This window comes from Zea mays, chromosome 7 (genome assembly GCF_902167145.1).
Source record: "Zea mays cultivar B73 chromosome 7, Zm-B73-REFERENCE-NAM-5.0, whole genome shotgun sequence".
Lineage (NCBI taxonomy): Eukaryota > Viridiplantae > Streptophyta > Magnoliopsida > Poales > Poaceae > Zea > Zea mays.
In genome coordinates, this window is record NC_050102.1 from 7,360,729 (window position 1) to 7,382,762 (window position 22,034).

General features: G+C 45.9%; 1 protein-coding gene, 1 long non-coding RNA gene and 1 pseudogene across 2 annotated transcripts; all 3 read right to left on the reverse strand.

Moving 5' to 3' along the window:
• Positions 1 to 491: 491 nt before the first annotated feature.
• On the reverse strand, positions 492 to 10,277 carry LOC103631968 (cold-regulated 413 plasma membrane protein 1-like; annotated as a pseudogene).
• Positions 10,278 to 11,841: 1,564 nt separating this feature from the next.
• LOC103633695 (14-3-3-like protein GF14-D) lies at positions 11,842 to 13,593 on the reverse strand. Its single transcript, XM_008655403.2, has 3 exons — positions 13,238 to 13,593; positions 12,239 to 12,317; positions 11,842 to 12,145 (listed from the first exon to the last, which is right to left on the reverse strand). Exons 1-3 carry the CDS (start codon positions 13,591 to 13,593, stop codon positions 11,951 to 11,953), a joined length of 630 nt encoding a protein of 209 aa, XP_008653625.1. The 3' UTR covers positions 11,842 to 11,950.
• A 48-nt stretch (positions 13,594 to 13,641) lies between these two features.
• Positions 13,642 to 13,806, reverse strand: LOC103631969 (uncharacterized). The gene is made up of 2 exons (XR_555575.2): positions 13,755 to 13,806; positions 13,642 to 13,729 (listed from the first exon to the last, which is right to left on the reverse strand). It is a non-coding gene; the product is annotated as an uncharacterized lncRNA (long non-coding RNA).
• Between the last annotated feature and the right edge of the window lie 8,228 nt (positions 13,807 to 22,034).

Genomic DNA, 22,034 nt, shown 5'->3' on the forward strand with positions numbered 1-22,034 from the left:
TGCCCCTGCCATTGTGGATCTTTCCATCCATTTCATTATTATTATTATTATTAATTGGTTAAATTGCAACATGGGCTCTCCGAGTTGTCCCATACACTTGACGTGATCCAAACCAAGTGGGCCAATGGAAACGAGAAGGAATGCCAGTAGGCGCAAAGATGGCTCAAAGGCCTGCCCTGACATCCTCTCAGCCCAATAGTTCGAGGAACCCAGGGAGGAAACTACATATTTGTGTTGTTAAAAAATGTACCAGCTGCGCACAAACCATGTTCGACCATTGCAAACTCTATGGGGCAACAGGTCGCGCTGCTTTCCATTCGTCAGTTCGTTCTGAGTGAATGGCAGGCAAAGGCTTGTGTGGTGCGACGGGCACGAGTGAATGGCAGGCAAAGGCTGCTGAACCAACGGAAGCCTGGTGTAGAGGACAACAGCAAGCGTGCGCGGTTCATGTTTCAATATTTGTCACCGCTTGACATCATATTCAGAAGGAATAACATCAAATGATATACAGTAGTTGCTATAAACACCCATCCTCAAACTTGCGACAACTTAACAGAAGCGGCAAGGGTTTACACGCCTGATAATATGGCCAACATCTCGATTTACATCCCATCCCGATAGCACAGAACCACGATCACCATAGAAGAAACATTTGCACAAGAGACGAACGGCAACGGAGCTGGACGCCTGGACAGCAGACGGGAACACGGAGGCAACAGTGCCTACAGGATTCGCAGCACCCCGGTCCAGACAGGGTAGATGAAGAGCAGGAGGATGCCAATGGAGTTGGACACGCCATTGCCCTTCCTGAAGGCGTTCCTAAGTCCATCTGACGCCCCTAAGTCCATCTGACGCCCTGATGTGCTCTTGGAGCAGGTAGCATCCGATCGCAAGGCATATGAAGACACCGACGAGGTCGTCCCTGAAGGTGTGTGCGAACAGACTAGGGGCGACCGCTGTGAGCAGGATGATGGAACCGGGAAGCTCTAACCAATCTGGTGCACAGGATGAAACCATGCTAAAGAGTCGCTAAGCAAAATGTATGAACCGTGGCTATTTTATTTGAAGGGCAAAACCGCAAAATGTTAATAAAATGTAAGTGAAACCAATATCTGGAAATTTGATAGGCTGAAACCAATAGGCTGGAGATGTACCTGGGAAGTGGCGCGGAAAAAATAGGCGCAGAATAACAGCAATAATCGCAATCCATTTCCCCACCTCTCCTCTGAAAATTCAAAGGTTTGATTATATAAGACAATTTTCTTTCGTATTCTCTGTTATAGATCAAGTGATCAAGAGAGAACACTCTCTCATGAAAGTGCTTTGAGCTATCACTACAGCAGACTTCACAACAACATGTAACCAATATGGATGTTCTAGATTAAGGCCTTGTTCGGTTATTTCCATCTTATATGGATTGGGGGAAAAAATAGAAGAGCATTTTGACTTGCCATGAATTTAAACTCACTAAAACGAACATGCCATAACTGATCCACAGAAACATAACTGAATTTAATAAATTTTGTAATTGTCATTCTACGATGTGTAGAGTATGACAATATTGTAGTGGTACTGTGGTAGTGCTTTGATCCTACGAGTTTACTGTACTACATCGATCTCATCTGCTACCCATAGTGACATGAAAACTATCATGGTAACTAACAATTGATATATGCAATGCACAACATACTGGTCAGTGAGAATTGAGATAGAGTTTATGTGCCTAATCACCTGATCAGAGAAAACAGCACATTAGGCAGAGTGAAGAAAATGTAAGGAACCAAGAGAGCTGTCAACATGTTGGTCTTCCAGTTCGTGCGGTCCAATATCAAGAGATACCTGTAGTGGAACAGAACAGAGTTGTCACCAATTAATTGTAGCGAGAAATACCTTAAGAAATGGTCGTGCCACAAGACGTCTCGTATACAACCAAGTAATACAGGTCCCAGACGATCAGCAGATGTTGATGGAGGGGGCACCATAGCACTTATTTCCTGGCAGAAGGTTAGAAAGGTATTAGAAGATAATATATGGCAACATAGTCATGAGGTCAACAGGAAAAATACATTGGTTGAGACAGTCGTTACACTAACAGGAAGGTCATTAGATGCCAATGGAGAAAATGTAGATGCAGCACCAACTGTTCCACTAAATAGGACAGGAGACTCGCTTGGTCCAACTTGGGCAGGATTACTATGGAAGGCGCAAGAATATAATCAGTCCAAAACAAGCAACAGAAAAAAGAATGACACATCTGTAAAAGATAGTCAAAACATGTTGTTGGGCCCATGCTTCGTTGCGCCGAAGGTCTTGCGTGAAGAAGCAGCTTCGGCTGAAATCGTCCCCAGGAAATGGCCGAAGGTTCCTTTTTATAGAGCTTCGGCGTTGCAAACCGACATAAAGATAGAATGACCTTTTTATCCATAGAGGTCTAAGATAATGTTGTAAACTTTTGTAAAGGGCATAATTGTAATTCGTCACAGGCTGCGTCCTGTGTCTATAAATAGATGAACAGTACCCCCGTACTGTTCACACGAACTTGGCATTTGCTTTTGCGTCACGCTTGTACTTTTTATCTTCTCTCAGGACCGAAGGTACATTTGTAATTTGAAATCATTTCTATTTTTCCATGTTAATAAAATAGAAATGATTCTATGATGATGCTTATATTATATTTCATGCTTTATATGAATCCTTCGTCATTACTTGTTATGTTTACGAAGGTATGTCTCTTATGACTTTCGTCCGAAACTCATTATTTCCCGAAGGGACATAATGCTTCGAAGGACGAAGGACTTTAACACTTAACACTTTTTATGTTGCCTTGTTCTTAACTCTTAGCATTTGAGAACAAGTCCCCAACATTGGCGCCCACCTCCGGTGAACTCACTTCCACTTCGAGTTTTTTGAACACCTTCGGAAGCTATAGACCCTCGCTATGGCGCCGAAGAAAGCTTCAGCGACTGGGGCTGCAGCACTGCAACCGCTGGACCCCAACCAGGAGACCGTCTCTCTTCGGGAGGCCCGAAACCAGAAGAGGAAGGCTGTCAGCCCGACGATTCAGGAGGATGAACTAGACCAAGAGATCAGGGACATGGAGATGCTACATCAACAGGTGCAGAGGAAGAAGGAGAAGATGGCCAGGCTAGCTGAGCTGCAGAGGCAGATAGACGAAGCTTCTGAAGAAGTCCGTCATCTTACCCACGATGAGCAGAACCGAAGGCCTCAACAAAAAGACCTTCATCAGGAGGGCTTCTTCAATGAAGATGACTGGTATGACAATTTCCATCATGGAAATTTTGTTTTCGACGATGCTTCTCCTCTGTCCGCTGATCTGCAGGCTACACCTTGGCCTCCGTCCTATAAGCCACCCCAGCTTCCCATGTTCGATGGCCATTCGGACCCGAAGCAGTTCTTGATGAGTTACGAAGCAACAGTGTCTTCGTATGGTGGCAATGCTGCAGTAATGGCAAAGTCTTTCGTTATGGCCGTCAGGAGTGTTGCTCAGACCTGGTATTCCTCCCTTCGGCCAGGAACGATCACTTCATGGCAGAAGCTGAAGGATATGTTATTGACCAGCTTTCAAGGATTTCAGACGAAGCCGGTCACTGCTCAAGCCTTGTTCCAGTGCACTCAGGATCATGAAGAATACCTTCAGGCGTATGTCAGAAGGTTCTTGCGTTTGAGGGCGCAGGCACCAACGGTGCCCAATGAAATTGTCATCGAAGCCATGATCAAGGGGCTTCGTCCTGGACCTGCTGCTCAATACTTTGCTAGGAAGCCTCCTCAGACCCTGGAGAAGCTGCTCCAAAAGATGGACGAGTACATTCGTGCTGACAATGACTTTCGCCAAAGAAGGGAGGAGGCCTTCAGATTTTCTGAAATGACCAGGGGCTTCGGAGGAAGATCCTATCCGAGGCATGTTAGGTCCATCCACAACTCTACTCAGAATGATGATAAGGGGAGTCAGCAGAACAGACCGCAGTGCTCCTCACAGGCTTCGGGGCAACAACAAACTTTCTTCCGGCCACCAGCTCCAAGAGGCAGAGGCGCCAGGGGCTTCGGCGGAAGATTCGGAGATCAACCAAGGAAGCTGTTTTGCTTGTTCTGTGGAGAAAGCAAGGGCCATACCACCAGGACGTGCCATATTACAATCCAGAAGCAAAAGGAAATAGCCGAAGCTGCATCTCAACAAGCTCAGCCGAAGCAGGTCATGCATACTGCTTCGTATCATCCACCTTACATCCCACAATACATAGACAACCACCCTGCAGCTTCTGTAGCTTCGGCAAGTCAACCTCAAGCTTCCTGGCAGCAGCCTCCGCCTCCACCTCCACTGCAACAGGGTCAACAGCCAGAAGGGAGTCAATATGCCCCACACCAAAGGGACTTCAGAGAACAATCCGAAGCTCGCACAGTCAACAGCACTGTGCCAGAGTCGAAGCACATTTATTGACACATATCCTACCTTTGATAGCAGTCTTTTCTATTCAGTTTTATTTTCTGTGAAACAAAGAACATTGTTAGTTTTCATGTAATAATTTCGTTGTTTCCCACGAGGAAAACTCATTTTCTTCACAGGCTTAAGTCCCTGAAGCTTAAAGTGGCCAGACCAGTTAACCAAAGTGGTGTGGAGCCACAATACAACAGCATCAAGATCTACAGGCTTTACCCCATTCAAGTTATTATTCGGAGACGAAGCAATAACCCCGGAAGAAGCCAAAGCTGGATCAATAAGAGTAGTAGCTTCGGCAGAATCAGGTCCCGAAGATGCTTGCCTTGTGGAAAAGGATGCTTTAGAAGGGATCAGGCTTCAGGCCGTGGAGAATATCAATAAATATCAGGCTGAAACAGTTAAATGGCGAGATAGAAAAGTCCGGTTAAAAAATATTGAGCCGGGACACTTGGTGCTTCGGAGAGTGGCTAACCCAGATACAGTGGGTAAGCTACAGTTGAAATGGGAAGGACCATTCTTAGTAGTATCTTCGTCAAGGCCTGGATCGTACAGATTAAAGGACATGGATGACAACGAAATTCCAAGGTCTTGGAATGCGGATGAGCTTCGGCGATACTATGTATAACATGATGTAATTTTTTATGTTTTTTCTTTTCTTTTTCATGGCACCCTTTTCCTTTCCGAAGGGGGAGAAAGGTTTTTAATGGGGCCATCATGTGTAATTTCCTTTTTTAGTCTTATAAGAGCAAAATCCCCCAAAAAATGTAAATGTAACAGCTGAGAACGCACCATCGAGTGCAGGAACTGAAAAAGAAAAAAGAGAAGAAGCTCCAAAGACGTTCCTAAGGGAATGCAGAGCTTATACCGCCTAAGTAAAAGGCGAAGAAACTCCAAAGACGTTCCTAAGGGAATGCAGAGTTTATACCGTCTAAGTAAAAGACGAAGAAGCTCCAAAGACGTTCCTAAGGGAATGCAGAGCTTATACCGCCTAAGTAAAAGGCGAAGAAACTCCAAAGACGTTCCTAAGGGAATGCAGAGTTTATACCGTCTAAGTAAAAGACGAAGAAGCTCCAAAGACGTTCCTAAGGGAATGCAGAGCTTATACCGCCTAAGTAAAAGGCGAAGAAACTCCAAAGACGTTCCTAAGGGAATGCAGAGTTTATACCGTCTAAGTAAAAGACGAGGAAGCTCCAAAGTCGTTCCTAAGGGAATGCAGAGCTGATGTGTGGTTGATTCCAAGGAAATAATGGTTGAGTGTGGCTTCGGTTATATGTTTTGGACATTCATTCGCACATCACATTACATCATAGCATTTGCATTCATAAGCATTCATTCATGGCATCTGTGTTACTAAGTGGTTGCTTCGGCAAAAAGGAGAAGTATTCTTTTATGTTTTGGAGTGTACAAAAAAAGAAAAGCTTCGGCAGAAAGAAGAAGTAGTCTTTTATGTTTTGTACAAAAAAGCAAAGCTTCCGCAGAAAGAAGAAGCAGTCTTTAATGCTTCGTTGTGTACGAAAAGAAGGGAAGGTGTTTTTCGCCTTCGGCTCAAAATATTGATTTCGTCCACATCAAAGCGTCTTAATAAAAGGGTAAGGATATATTACAAGGTATGTACAAAGTTCCTTGAGAACGGTTTAATTGTATTTACAACAAGTTGTTACAAATTTTCTAGCCTACTACTACTAATCTTCTTCAGACTCCCGCTTCGGCGGCATATTCTTTAATCACCTTCAGCTTCGTCATCCTACATGAATCCAGGTATCCAGAGTAAAAATCAAGTATGAAGGAGAAGGTAAGTACAAAGTAGGATTTCTTACTGGTTCAAGATGACTTCGAGCTTCGTCTCCAGCCTTCTCCCGCCCGCCTTTTGTCCATATCATTTTTATAAATCTATTTGAGATACTTCGGGCGAGGTCAGGTATATCGTCCAGGATTGATGGAGACAGGGTGAAGTTGGGCCTGTTGACGATCTTTCCATGCTCGCAGCCAGCCTTCAGGAATGCTGCAGCAGTACCCCGAGAAGCTACCCAGGCACAGAAGTCACCGTGCCCAGCTATAACTTCGTCAAGTTCTTCAATTTCAGCTTCGATATGATCGAAGGCTTTTGGTAAATCTTCATCCGAAGGGGTAAATTTCCCGCTGCTGGCTCCAACTGAGTAAAAGATCTTCTTTAGTTGTTGGATACAATTGTTGCTAAAATTCAAACATTTATCCTGAAGGCTTGTTAATGATTTCTTCAAATTTGAGTTGGCTTGGACTTCGGCTTCAAGTTTAGAATTAAGCTCTAGCTTTTCTTGTTCAAACTGTTTTGATTGACCGATAAGCTTCGAATTCAATTCTGATATTTTAGCTTCGGTCTCTGCCAGCAAGCCTTCGGTTGATTGAAGTTCGAAGTCTTTCTTTTCAATGATGACTGATTGTTCTTTTATTTTGCTCTCCAAATTTCCAATTATAGCTTCGTGTTTTTTGTCCTCTAAATCCTGCTGCATCTTCAGAGCTTTGCTCAGTAGCATGCTCTGCACAAAAACAGTTTTCGTTAGTAACATTTTCATTATCCAAAGCAATAAGGAACAGAGAAAAGATTGTTTACCTTGAAATTGGAATAAAATAAGCTGCCGACGATATGCTGTCGTCGGTAGCGGCTGATATCTATCTCTAGCTTCGGAAAACCGATACTCTTTGACAGAGTACCGATGACCTTAGCTCCGGTTTGGTCTCGAATGCAGCCTAATTTTTCATCGTCCACACCTCCGAATAGAAGAGCTCCTGGCCTGTATCCGCAAGATTTGGCATAGTCTTTTAGCTCTTCTATTTCGTCCTCCGAAAGTTTTTGCCCAATTAAATTTTGAAATGTGTAGGCTTCGTCGTCCGAAGCGACTTCGGCTATTTCTTTCCCCTTCTCAGGCACTGCGGCCATGACTTTTTTAGCAGCAGCGGCAGCTTCTTCTGCAGCCATGTCTTCTAAAATTTTGTCGATATTCTCAATGGTAGTCTCTAAGTTCACATCTTCGGCTGTAGCGGCTTCGGTAGCCGCGACCTCCGAAGGTGCGACTTCGACGTTTGTTGTGTCTTCAGCAGCTGCTGTTTTCTGAATTGATGCTCTCGGTGGCGTCTTGTCAATAACTTCTGTTACGGCAATAATTCTTTGCCTTTTTGCTTTGGTTATCTTCGTTTTTTCCGGCTCCGCCACCTTTTGAAAAAGCTTCGTCAGTCGAGGCCCTAATGGACTTAGCTTCGTGGGCATGGGTTCAGTCATTACCTTTAGAATTTCCTCCACGTCGCTGGTAGAAGGTGGTGTGGGGGTCCCCTCTCCTTCGGATAGTTTTCGCTTTGGAGTTGATATTTTTCTCTTGACAATTTTCTTCTTTTTTGGTGGTTGTTCTTCATCCTTGTTTAAAGCTTCGGCCTCTCTTTTTCTTCTCTGGCCCTCAGCATCCTTGTTCAGCTGCGCATAGTCAGGATATTCGAAGCCCAGTGCATCAAGCACTCGGTTCAGCCTTCGCTTCGGACGGGTACCGAAGGCTGCTGTCATCAGTTGATCTTCTTTTTTCGAATAATTTCCAAGAATTTCATTACACATCACCTCAACTGTGTCCAGCCACTCTTGGCAGGGCTTCTTAAAATATTTCTTGAATTTGAAGTGGTAAGGAAGCCGGACAAGATCCCCTTCCTTCTTCTCCCCCTTTAACTTTGGCATTTCCCATTTTTTCAGAGTAGGGAAAACTTTGAATGCTAAGAATTCTTGAACCAGATCCCTGGTACCAATATGCTCTGCAATGATTCTGAATTCATCCATTGCCCGTTGAGTTTGACCCTCTGGTGTCATGTTGCAGTGGGGTCGGGTTTCTCCGAAAGTTAGCTCGAGTGGACTTTGCACAAGCTTCTCCTTGTCCTCATCAACCTTGACATAGAACCATTCTGATTTCCAGCCTGCCGGCCATTTGCTTCGGTAGCTAATTACAGGAAACTTTGCGGTTTTCCGGTAGGCAAAATTGTAGCAACCGAAGTTTTCATGAAGCCCATCTTTTCTGGCCTTTGTTTGATAATGCAATTCATGAACTCGACAGAAACTGTCAGCAAAAGGCTCCACTGCTTGGCTTCGGAGGGCCCAAATATAAACGCTAAGCCTAACGATAGCGTTAGGAGTTAACTGATGAAGGTAGATGCCAAACCTCTTCAATATCTCCGCAACAATCTCGTGAACAGGGAATCTTAGCCCAGCCTTTAAAAAGCTTTTGAAGATGACAACCTCGTCCTTCTCTGGCTTCGGGGTGGTCTCTTCTCCCCCGAAGCGAAGTAGCTTCTTCTGATCTTCACTGAAAAAACCTGCTTTCACCATCTTGGCGAGATCAACCTTTGAAACAGTCGATTTTCCGAAGTCTAGGTGGCTGGGTTTGCTGGGCATGGCAATACGGTAGTCATCTTCGGAGTCGGTTTCTTCAATGTTCCCTTCTCCTTCGGCAGCTGTCGGGTTTGCTCCGGCAACAGCCATTTCTTCCGTAGTCACCAGTCCGGAGCGCTGCATCGCTTCGGAGATGGGCACAGTCTCCGAAGCTTCAGTTTCGTCCCCCTCACGCTCAACCCTAGCTGTAGAGCGAACTCTGGCCATTTAATTATGAACTTGTGAAACTTTAATACTTTTTTCTCCGAAGCAGGCTTCAAGATGGAGCTTCGTTCAAACCTGACAAACAAGCTTCGGTGATGGTTAAAAATTTTGGCAGCAAAACAGTGCAAATAGCAGTAAATGCTGTGGTAACTTCACACCTACTCGTCTGTTTATATAGTGCTGCAGGTAAGAAGGCGAAGCGGCAGGGTTTTTACACCAGGAGGGCAGTAACTTGTACTCGCTGCGCAGTGGACCGCAAAGACCAAACAGTGACTCTGCAAGGTGGGACCGACACGATCTCGGGAAATGGATCGTTTCTCGGCAACGAGCTCAGGGAAGGTGTTTTTTGGACCTTCGGCTTCCCGAAGCTTGAGAGGATTTTTTCACGGTTCAAGCTCGTTACGAAAAACGATCTAGCGCCGCGAAAGGGGCTACTGTTGGGCCCATGCTTCGTTGCGCCGAAGGTCTTGCGTGAAGAAGCAGCTTCGGCTGAAATCGTCCCCAGGAAATGGCCGAAGGTTCCTTTTTATAGAGCTTCGGCGTTGCAAACCGACATAAAGATAGAATGACCTTTTTATCCATAGAGGTCTAAGATAATGTTGTAAACTTTTGTAAAGGGCATAATTGTAATTCGTCACAGGCTGCGTCCTGTGTCTATAAATAGATGAACAGTACCCCCGTACTGTTCACACGAACTTGGCATTTGCTTTTGCGTCACGCTTGTACTTTTTATCTTCTCTCAGGACCGAAGGTACATTTGTAATTTGAAATCATTTCTATTTTTCCATGTTAATAAAATAGAAATGATTCTATGATGATGCTTATATTATATTTCATGCTTTATATGAATCCTTCGTCATTACTTGTTATGTTTACGAAGGTATGTCTCTTATGACTTTCGTCCGAAACTCATTATTTCCCGAAGGGACATAATGCTTCGAAGGACGAAGGACTTTAACACTTAACACTTTTTATGTTGCCTTGTTCTTAACTCTTAGCATTTGAGAACAAGTCCCCAACACATGTGTACCTCAAAAATTGTGCAATAACAGTATCCTCAGACCCCAGTTCTGTCGTCGGCTGAGTTATACATGTTAGTCCACCCATATGGACAGTTGACAAATTACTGGAGGATGCTGATGTCGAATTTGGACTGTAAGCTCGAAGTACACCAAGAGTACTCGAGACAGTAGCAACACCAGACAGACCAGAACCTGTTGCTCCCACATTTTGATTGTGGGGATGCCACACGTGGACAAAGTCCTGAAAAGAACAGAATTAGATGCAGACAGTCATGTATCCAATGCAGAAACAATATGCAAAATTTTAATTCAGAAGTTTATGTTCTGCTGCTGTACCTCGTGCACTCTCTGTTGGGAAGCAGATAAATGCCCAGGCTTAGAACGTAAGCTTCAGGTACACGAGCAAACGACCCTTGAGCATAAGCAAAAGTTTCATGATATGTAGGACCACCGCCCTCTCTTTTTTTCCTTTGTTGTGAAAATGACTGCGCTATTTCTGCATCAATCAATTCAACAGCCTGACAAGAGCATGTTAGTCATGAGGATCAGGGGAAGAACAAGAGCTTCAGCTGCTTATCCATTACCAAAGGTAGAAGTGGTAGTGAATTTGGATAATCAAAGTCCAAATGGACTCTAGTTGCTTTGAATGCACTTAGATAGGATCCAATGTTTATAAATTGTATAGTCAAACCTAGTTGCCATGGGACAGACTGGGCAACTAATCATGATTAGTCCTCGACCAGACCGATTACTCAAGCCTAGTCATAGTCGTAACTCGTACATATAGTCATCCTAAATATTTCAGGACAAAAATAATATATACAGCTATTTATACTAAATAGTATACACAATAAAGCAAGCATCAAGACTACAGGCCCATATCCTGGTGGACCATGTTCTATTGAGGTGGTCGCAGGACTCATAAATAGTCCCGACTCACAGCTTGTATTCCATGAAGTGTCACTGCGCTGGTTTTCTCTGGGCAAATATCCTGGTGGACCAAGTTCTCTCGAGATGGTTGTAGGGCTCATAAACAATATTTGCTCTCTGCTTGTATTACAGGAAATGCCACTGCCTTGGTTTTCTTCAGGCCCATATCCTGGAGGTCTGACTTCTCTTGAGCTAGTCGCAGGACTCGTAAACGGTCTTCGCTCATAGCTTGTATTCCATGGAGCCCCATTGCCCTGGTGTTCTCCAGGCGTATATCCTGGTGGACCAACTCCTCTTGCGATAGCGCTAGGAGCCATTATCACACTCTGTTCACATCTAGTAATCATTGAACTGACCTGAAGAAAGTTTTCTCCAGGATCATAACCTGGAGGTCCAGCTTCCCTTGAGATGGCAGCTTGAGTCATAGTTAATTTCTCTTCACACCTGGTAGTATATTGGCTTGGTGGGATATCCTCTTCAATGCCTTCGTTAAGATTCATTTGTACCATCAACTTTTCAGAAATCATGTCATTTGTATCTGCATCTGGTTTATCTATCAAACCAAAATTGGGTTCTATTACTTGTATACCATCAAAGATTGCGCTACTATTATTCTCAGTAGTATTTTCTCCTGGGTATTTTTTCCTGTTACTATTTCGAGCTCTCGTTCTTTGAAACAAATATGCAACAAAAGAAGCATTTTGTTAGCACCCAGAGTAATTAGATCCATCACTTACACAGTGCCTAATGTAAGAAAAAATTGTTTCAGTGAATAGGCATGCAGATGGAGGCAAGTGAACTATTTCCTTTGCACCATCTTTTTTTAATTGAATCAACCAAACCCCTACATAAGCTGATGGAGACAGGAGCTGTTTATGCACACTCAATCCGTTGCCCAGAAGCTACACACAATCTAGGAGACATCATGTCTCAAAATTAAAACAAATCACAAAGGGTCTCAAAATGAAAGCAAATCACAAAGGGGGGATAGAAGGAGAAGAAGCAAACCTGTTTTGCAAGGTTGCAGGCACGATCAGGGGAGTTCAGGATCTTGTAGTAGAACACTGAGAAGTTGAGAGCAAGGCCAAGCCTGATGGGGTGGGTTGGAGCCAGATCTGCAAGAGCAATGTCCTACAAACCCCCCCCAAAAACCCAGAAACTATGAATCACAATTAATAAGATATGTACACCTTCATCCTATCAACATGTACACCATGGTCCAACCTGAGCAGCTTTGTAGGCATTCATGGTGCTCTCCGCAGCATCCTTCCTCTCTGCACCAGACTTGAACTCAGCAAGGTACCTGCCAAATCATCATGTGGAGAAATCAGATAACAATATATACGTGCTGTAGGGTAGGGGGTAAAACCATGAAACACAATTTCACATCTTTCAACCATGCATTACAGGAGACAGCACAGCATCGTGCATCATACAGGGCAAATTCATAGATAAGCAACTTCAACGTGCAACATAAATAAAAGGACAACAACCTCACTAAAAAACGTCACAGCCTGCACAACCCCTTTCCCCTTTTTATCTTTTGAACTTTCGGCCACAAATAACAAAAAGTTCAAACAAAAAGACCACACGTTAAATTTAGACCCAATTGATAATAAGAACTCATGCCATCTCCAACCATTTCCCCTATACATCTCCCCTTATCTGTATTTTTTAATATATTTTACTACACTAAACTCCCTTATTCTCCCACTATGTTTTGTCTCCAACCATTCCCCCCCTATCCAGCTTCCCCTATACACTACAATCCAGCTTCCTCTATACACTACAGATTAACATTTATTTATCTTTTTTCTTTGAATTAGAAGCAAACAATATTTATAATACCATAATACACATTATTATCATATCACGGGAGTTAATTAGGAATAAGAACCACATAATTAACGTGGAGAGCATATCACTCCCCCTATATAGAGAAGATTCTTCTCCCTATACATACAGGGACCTTTTATAGAAAACCTTTTGAGTACTGCGCACACTGCATACACGGTTGGAGGAGGTTTTTACAGGGAGCCTCATGCCCCTGCTACCATACAAAACATCTACGCACAGATCTCAGGTTTTAACTTCTCCAAAACACAATTCCCATGGTATGGACTCCTCCCTCCTTCGCCACTCCATAAATAGATCGCATAGTCTAGACTCTACAGGCAAATACGAAGAATAAAAAAGTGAGATCTGCTAGCGATAATGGTATACCTGTGGTAGTCACCCTTCATCTTGAGGTAGAAGACCTTGGACTCGGCGCCGCCGGCGGATGGGACGAGGTGGGAGTCGAGCAGGGCGAGGATGCCGTCGCAGATGCGGGCGAGCTCGGTCTCGATCTTGGAGCGGTAGGCGCGGATGGAGGCGGCGTGCGCCTCGTTCCCGCGGCCCTCCTCCTTCTGCTCGATGGAGGAGATGATCCGCCACGAGGCCCTGCGGGCGCCGATGACGTTCTTGTAGGCGACGGACAGCAGGTTGCGCTCCTCCACGGAGAGCTCCTCCCCTCCGCCGGATTTTGGTGAACTAATCAGGCTATATGCCCTAGATTTCTTGATTGAGCGATTGCACATTGGTTGCACAGTCTACGACGGAGAGAAAGAGAGGGGGGAGACACCAACCTTGGCTTCGAGGCGTGCGGTGATTCGGCCATGGAGGGAGTCGCGGAGGCTCCTCATCATGCGCAGCCTCGTGTGGTACTCGACCAGCCTGCAGAAGTGGATGTTGCTCCTACCTCGCGTTGACGCACGAGGCGCAACAAGACGGCAGGTTGGATCCACCGCACAGCCGCCTAGGCGGGCGGCCGCTGGAGCGGATCGAGGCAGGTCCGCGCGGCGCGGCGCGGCGCCGGAGTGATTAGGGTTTGGTGAGGGAGTTGGCTGCCCGCCCAACGCACGCGGAGGACAGGAGAGGAGGCGACGCGGGCAGGTGAGGTGCGCGGGCAGGAGGGCAAAACAGGAAATGATAAAAAGGCAGAACGCAAGGAAGCAGCCTATCCCTTGCAGCCTTAATTAGTAGTATAGAAGACGGTAAAAGTGTGTAGGTCATTTGGTTAGGTTCCTTATGGCAGAACCTATCCATCCTGATTCAAGTCCTCCGCTTAGCAAAAGTATTCGATCTCATTGTTTAGAGTTAACGACGCTATACTTTTTTAGAAAGCAAAGGGATGATAATGGGATGTCGATCCCCAATAGGCGCTGTTTGGTTATCCATTATAGGAATGAGTATACGCTCGGGTATATAAGTTTTTGCATGTGCAGTATGGATGTGACGAAAGGAATACATCGGAATAAATTCTTTCTCGTTTTCACTTTTACATTTAAATTTGAAAACGGATTTGGAATCAAAATTGTCAGAAACGGGATCAGACACGCGATATAAGGGATAACGGGAAAAAACTAATCCAAACGGAAAATCATCGGTTTTTTGTTCTCATTCTATTTTCGTTTTTTTTCCTGAAAATACGAATTCGAACGGGAACAAATATAAAAATCAGTGCATAATGGAACGTGATTTTTCCGACCGTTTAGATCCCTAATCTGCAGTGGGTCTCGCCGTCTCGAGATAAAATAGAGAACGTAACAGTGCCACACTTTAATGGCATCAAAACTGCAAAAGCGTAAGACCAATCTCAATGGGGATTTTAAGGCCCCGTCTGTTTATATCCGACTATTCCAGCTTTTTAATACAGATATAAGCAGCATACCAATTTAGCTGGAACGGTTTTAAAGGAACCATTCCGAAGTAAGTGAATGTGGGCTAAATGAGTTTCATTATCATTTAATACTACGACACATCAGTAAATTTGCTGAGTTGTCAGGTTAATTATAAAGGGAGAGAAGAGTTTTTCATCTAGATGAAATCCGTTGCCACAATTAGGAACGCAAAAGGTTGATGTGCTAGTTTTGATAATGATGTCACGAATTTTTCCCATTAAAACTGGTCTAAGAACCTAAACTACTTCTCAAGTGGTACTGTGCGTGACCAGAACTTGTTAGCCAGTTTCAATGGCATCAATCATGAATACCTCAGCTCTAGGATTGGGCAAAAAAACCCGTTACCCATTATTCAAATCCGATTTACTCGAACCCAGACCCGATATAGCCGTACCCGAATTATTCGATCACTATTTCGGATAGCAAGTCACAAAACCCGTTTTTAGTTTGGGTAATTCGGGTTACCCATCCCGATACCCGATTTTCCCTATTTTACCCGAAATTACGTAGATTTGGCCCAACCCAATAGACAAACGCAGTAATGCCCTAACCCGCTCAGGCCAGGCCAAGGCACCCCGCGGTCAGGCACTCAGGCGGGCCACTCCCTGACTCCTTGGCCGGCATGCCCATGTACCACTCCCTGACTCTCTGGCCTTACACCGGACACTCTCACAGTCACTAGGTCAGCTGGTCAGCCCTCATTGAATGAGGGCTGACCAGCTGACCTAGTGACTGTGAGGGTGTCCCATGTAAGACCAGCCGACTAGAGAGTCAGGAGTGGTACACGGGCCTACCGGCCAGGGAGTCAGGGAGTGGCCCGCCTGAGTGCCTGACCGCGGCCCGCGGGGTGCCTTGGCCTGGCCTGAGCGGGTTAGGGCGTTACTGCGTTAGAGCGTTTGCCTATTGGGTTGGGCCAAATCTACTAGTGACTGCTATAATTTCGAGTAACGGGTACCGGGATGGGTAACCCAAATTACCCAAACTAAAAACGGGTTTTGTGACTTGCTATCCGAAATAGTGATCGGGTAATTCGGGTACGGGTATATCGGGTCCGGGTAAATCGGATTTGGATAATGGGTAGCGGGTTTTTTTTTCCCAGTCCTAATTGTACGTGGATCTCAGCCTGGGTGCGACGTCGGGGTCACATTCAACATGATTCGTGTCTTGCCAGACTCAGGGTGTGAATCAATATTGAGCCCAAGTTTTCACGGTGGCCTAATAAGGTCCAAACGACACATCCACTTCCTCTTATCTTTAGGGCTTGTTTGGATAATCTCAGATTGGAGTAGACTGAGGTAGTATGTGGTATATTGAAGTGTAACATGAACTAATTTTTCTTCCAATCTCCTTCAATATACCTCAATCCACTTCAATCCCTCTATACCCAAACAAAGCCTTACTATATTTAAAACACCAGTTTCAACGGTCGTCCGTCATATATTTATAACTCCCCACATCTATTTTAAATTAATCTGCATCCCTCTCTGTACACAACCTCCACGGCCCGTTAGCCAGTCGGGTGGTTAAATTAGCGTAAAATATTTAAAAAAAGTGGTGCAGGAGGTGAGGTTCAAACCTAAATCCTAATAGAAGAAGGGCGGGAGACAATGAGTGAAGTCATCTAACCAGTGGAACATCATGATCAATTATTTTTAATATTGAATATAAATTGTACATATGTATATACGAGTTTTGTAAAATAAAAAATATAATCGTGTCAGGCCGGATCAGCACTACGGGCCGAGACTACGGCCCAAGCACGACACGACGATCGGGTCGGCTGGCCCAGGCACTATTAAATGGGCCATATCCCAGACTAGCCCACCAGACACGACCCATTTGGCCATCTATACCTTCGCATGATAACGATGGTTCTCGCCTCAGTTGCCACCACCTCGTTCGTTATCCTGCTTCTTTTCTCTCTCCCCTCATGCCTCCGCCTCCGCGCCACCCATTCTCGACAGAGGGCGTGGGGGAAGGTGTCTCCTCCCCGTATTCGTCCGATACCAGTTCCGACACTGACCCGCGCAGTGGCTATTGCACGTTCACGAGGGTGTTTCACAGCATGCACGCACCATCGTTTTCGCTGTCGTCGGACGTGCCGTTCTTCTTCCTGGCCTTCGCCCTGTTCTTCCTCCCCAACCTGTTGCCCCTGCCCACGGTCGCAGCTGCGAGCCGACCGACGCTCGTCGACGCAGGTACGGGCGAGTCGGTCTTGCTCTTGGCTTTTCTTCATGCGTGTCATCGAGGAGGACACGATGGTGCCTGCCACGCTTAGGTTATCTTGGCGATGACGAGTCCAGATCTGAGATATTGGACAACCAAAGCCTGTAGCGCGGCAGCAGCCGGCATATGCTACGGAGTTGGTGGTGGTATTGTGTTGCCTCGGCGGGTCCAGGGCTGGAATTTAATAAATAAGGTCTAAGTAAACTTAAATTTAATGGATACTAGCAAAGTGTTACTGTTGGTGCCTTTTTCGGGCGCCAAACACTGCGTGAGAACCGATGGCGGTGCCCTCTGCAGAGGCGCGGACGGTCCGCGGCCAGGGGCCGGACGGTCCGCGACCTGGTACACGGGCCGGCGTTCCCTGCCTGACGGCCGGACGGTCCGCGCGTGCGCAGGGGGCGGCGAAGGTCGTTGGCGGCGCCTGGATCTCGCTCCCGGGAGGGACCCCGTTGGGGAGAAGAGATCCTAGGGGTTGTCTAGGCTCGGCAGGCCGACTTAGACTCCTCTAATCGACGTAAAGCCATAGAGAAGCGGAGAATTTTGGGGATTGGAATACTAAACTAGGGCTAAACTAGAACTACTCCTAATGCGTAAGGTAAAAACGAGAGATAGATTTGATTTGATCGATTGTTCGGGGGTTCAATCGGCCGTAGCCCTTCATCTATATAAAGGGGAGGTCTGGATCCGCTTCGATCTGATTTCCGAGTCAATCCCACGGTTTTAGGTAACAAATCTCGCGAGAAACTAGGAACCCTAACTATCTCTGCGCACGCGCGGACTGTCCGCGCCGCCACCGCGGACAGTCCAGACCGTCCGCGAGGCCTTTTTTGGCTTCGAACATATGCCCCTGCCTTTTGGTGAAGGTTGACGAACCAAAAGCATATGAACTAAACCTGATGTAAGTCACCGGCTTTTCAAAATAGAGATCATTCAATAAAGCACCAATGTATAAAGGTTGTTTTGGATTGTATCTTTCTCGGCCACGACCATTTGATCGATGCATCAGAATGAATAGAATGGAGGTGTCCCCCAGCCTGGATAGACAAAGGGACTATGCATGTACCATGGATTCATCGTCGTGCCATTCCACATTTGAGTAGGACAATATACCGACGATGAATAAACGGGTGGAAAATACCCTAGTCTCATAGGATGAACAGGCAATGCTTGTCGCGTCGCCTTTTGGGCCGTTTTGTTCAGCCGTTTCGTTTTAATAGGTGACCGAGGTTTCTTTGTTGACCGATCACGTGGAACAGTCTTTTTGCTATCATTTTTGGAGAGCAACTGATCAAAAGTAGGGTCGACTTTGATTAGCCGACTATATGTGCTTTGACCTTGCGTCTTTTTCCTTGCTTCGTGTAGAGGCTGACGCCTTTGGTCATAGGTGGACTGTCCGGCTGAGTTAGTCGGACTGTTTGTCTGAGCACCAGACCGTCCGCACGTAGGTGCCGGACCATCTGCGATGCTCGGGCTAGGCTGATGTGTTTGGTTCATTAATTGTGCCTGCCCCCGGTGTCTTCGGACCTTTTAGCCTTCTCGTCCGAAGCCTTTCGAGCAATCTCCTTTTGTGATATAATTGACATGCGAGGATCGCCAATGACGATGCCCTTGCCTTTGCCTTTATCGGCCATTTCGGGCCGAACCAAGACCTTTTTGCATGTGAGTTCTATTGTATTAACAGGAAAAGGTTGTGTGTCTACTTGCATCTCCTGAAAAGCCAATTGGCCCTCATTTATGGCCGATTGTATCTGTCGGCAAAAACATTACAATCATTGGTGGCATGAGAAAAGGAATTATGCCACTTACAAGAAGCACGCCTCTTTAGTTCATCAGGAGGAGGAATAGTATGAGTTAATTTAATGTTGCCATTTTTAGTGACTCGTCAAATATTTTATCGCATTTGGCAACATTAAAAGTAAACTTAACTTCTTCTTGTCGATTCTTTCGAATCGACTGTAAAGCAGAACATGCGAAAGGTTTAGCCTTGAAAGGGAATTAGGCTTACACCTATTTTCCTAATTGATTTTGGTGGTTGAATTGCCCAACACAAATAATTGGACTAACTAGTTTGCTCTAGTCTATAAGTTATACAGGTGCCAAAGGTTCACAAAAAGCCAATAAAATGACCAAGAAAAGGGTTCAACAAAAAGAGCAAGGGACAACCGAAGTGTGCCCTGGTCTAGCACACCGGACTGTCCGGTGTGCCACCGGACAGTGTCCGGTGCACCAGGGGACTCCAAGCTAAACTTCGCACCTTCGGGAATTCTCAGAAGCGCTTCGCTATAATTCACCGGACTGTCCGGTGCACCACCGAACAGTGTCCGGTGCTCCAGAGGAGAGCGACTCTGAACTCGCCAGCTTCGGGAATACGCTCCGCTATAATTCACCGGACATGTCCGGTGCACACCGGACTGTCCGGTGAGCCAGCAGAGCAACGACTACTACGCGCGCAATGGTCGACTACAACACACTAAATGCGCGCCTGCGCGCGCAGAGGAGCAGTGCACGCGCGGGTGGCACACCGGACAGTCTACAGGACTTGTCCGGTGCGCCACCGGACAGCCAGGCGGGCCCACAAGACAGAGCTCCAACGGTTGGAACCCAACGGCCAGGTGACGTGGCTGGCGCACCGGACAGTGTCCGGTGGCACACCGGACTGTCCGGTGCGCCATGCGACAGCGGCCTCCACCAAACGGCTAGTTTGGTGGTTGGGGTTATAAATACCCCCAACCACCCCACATTCAAGTCATCCAAGTTTTCACCTTCCAACTACTTACAAGAGCTCTAGCATTCAATTCTAGACACACCCAAGTGATCAAATCCTCTCCCAATTCCACACAAAGCTTTAGTGATTAGTGAGAGTGATTTGTTATGTTCTTTTGAGCTCTTGCGCTTGGATTACTTCTTTCTCTCATTCTTTCTTGCGATCAACTCAATTGTAACCGAGGCAAGAGACACCAATTGTGTGGTGATCCTTGCGGGGAAGTTTGATTCCCGTTTGATTGAGAAGAGAAGCTCACTCGGTCTGAGGGACCGTTTGAGAGAGGGAAAGGGTTGAAAGAGACCCGGTCTTTGTGACCACCTCAACGGGGAGTAGGTTTGCGAGAACCGAACCTCGGTAAAACAAATCCGCATGTCATACTTTTTATTCGCTTGCGATTTGTTTTGCACCCTCTCTCTCGGACTCAATTATATTTCTAACGCTAACCCGGCTTGTAGTTGTGATTAAGTTTGTAAATTTCAGATTCGCCCTATTCACCCCCCTCTAGGCGACTTTCAATTGGTATCAGAGCCCGGTGCTTCATTAGAGCCTAACCGCTCGAAGTAATGTCGGGAGATCGTGCCAAGAAGGAGATGGAAACCGGCGACAAGCCCACTAAAAGCCACGGGAAGGCTTCATCGGAAGAGTCCCGCAACAAAGGGAAGGGGAAGGAGAAGAAATCCTCTTCCCACAAGTCGCATCGGAGTGGTGATAAGAAAAAGAAGATGAGGAAGGTGGTCTACTACGAGACCGATACTTCATCACCTTCCACCTCCGGCTCCGACGCGCCATCCATTACTTCTAAGCGCCATGAGTGCAAGAAGTTTAGTAAGATCCCCCTACGCTATCCTTGCATTCCTAAACATACGCCTTTACTTTCCGTCCCATTAGGCAAACCACCAACGTTTGATGGTGAAGATTATGCTAGGTGGAGTGATTTAATGCGATTTCACCTAACCTCACTCCACAAAAGTATATGGGACGTTGTTGAGTTTGGTGTACAGGTACCATCAGTAGGGGATGAAGATTATGATGAGGACGAAGTGGCCCAAATTCAACACTTCAACTCCCAAGCCTCAACTATACTCCTCGCATCTCTAAGTCGAGAGGAGTATAATAAGGTGCAAGGGTTGAAAGGTGCTAAAGAAATTTGGGACACGCTAAAGACCGCGCACGAAGGAGACGAGGTGACCAAGATCACCAAGCGGGAAAAGATCGAGGGGGAGCTCGGTCGCTTCCGACTTCGCCAAGGAGAGGAGCCACAAGACATGTACAACCGGCTCAAAACCTTGGTGAACCAAGTGCGCAACCTCGAGAGCAAAAAATGGGATGACCACGAAATGGTTAAGGTTATTCTAAGATCACTTGTTTTCCTTAACCCTACTCAAGTTCAATTAATTCGTGGCAATCCTAGATATACACTAATGACTCCCGAGGAAGTAATCGGGAATTTTGTGAGCTTTGAATTAATGATCAAAGGCTCAAAGAAGATCAACGAGCTTGACGGCCCCTCCACGTCCGAAGCACAACCGGTCGCATTCAAGGCGACGGAAGAAAAGAAGGAGGAATCTACTCCAAGTCGAACACCCATCGACGCCTCCAAGCTCGACAACGAGGAGATGGCGCTCATCATCAAGAGCTTCCGTCAAATCCTCAAGCAAAGGAGGGGGAAAGATTACAAGCCCCGCTCCAAGAAAGTTTGCTACAAGTGTGGTAAGCCCGGTCACTTTATAGCAAAATGTCCTATTTCTAGTGACAGTGACAGGGGCGACGACAAGAAGGGGAGAAGAAAGGAGAATAAGAAGTACTACAAGAAGAAGGGCGGCGATGCTCATGTTTGCCGGGAATGGGACTCCGACGAGAGCTCCACCGACTCCTCCTCCGACGAGGACGCCGCAAACATCACCGTCACCAAGGGACTTCTCTTCCCCAACGTCGGCCACAAGTGCCTCATGGCAAAGGATGGCAAAAGGAAGAAGGTAAAATCAAGATCCTCCACCAAATATGAAACCTCTAGTGATGAGGATAATGCTAGTAATGAGGAGGATAACTTACACATTCTTTTTTGCCAACTTAAACATGCAACAAAAAGAAAAATTAAATGAATTGATTAGTGCTATTCATGAGAAGGATGATCTCTTGGACACCCAAGAGGACTTCCTTATTAAAGAAAACAAAAAACATGTTAAGGTTAAAAATGCTTATGCTCTAGAAGTAGAAAAATGTGAAAAATTATCTAGTGAGCTAAGCACTTGCCATGAGACTATAGACAACCTTAGAAATGAGAATGCTAATTTGTTAGCTAAGGTTG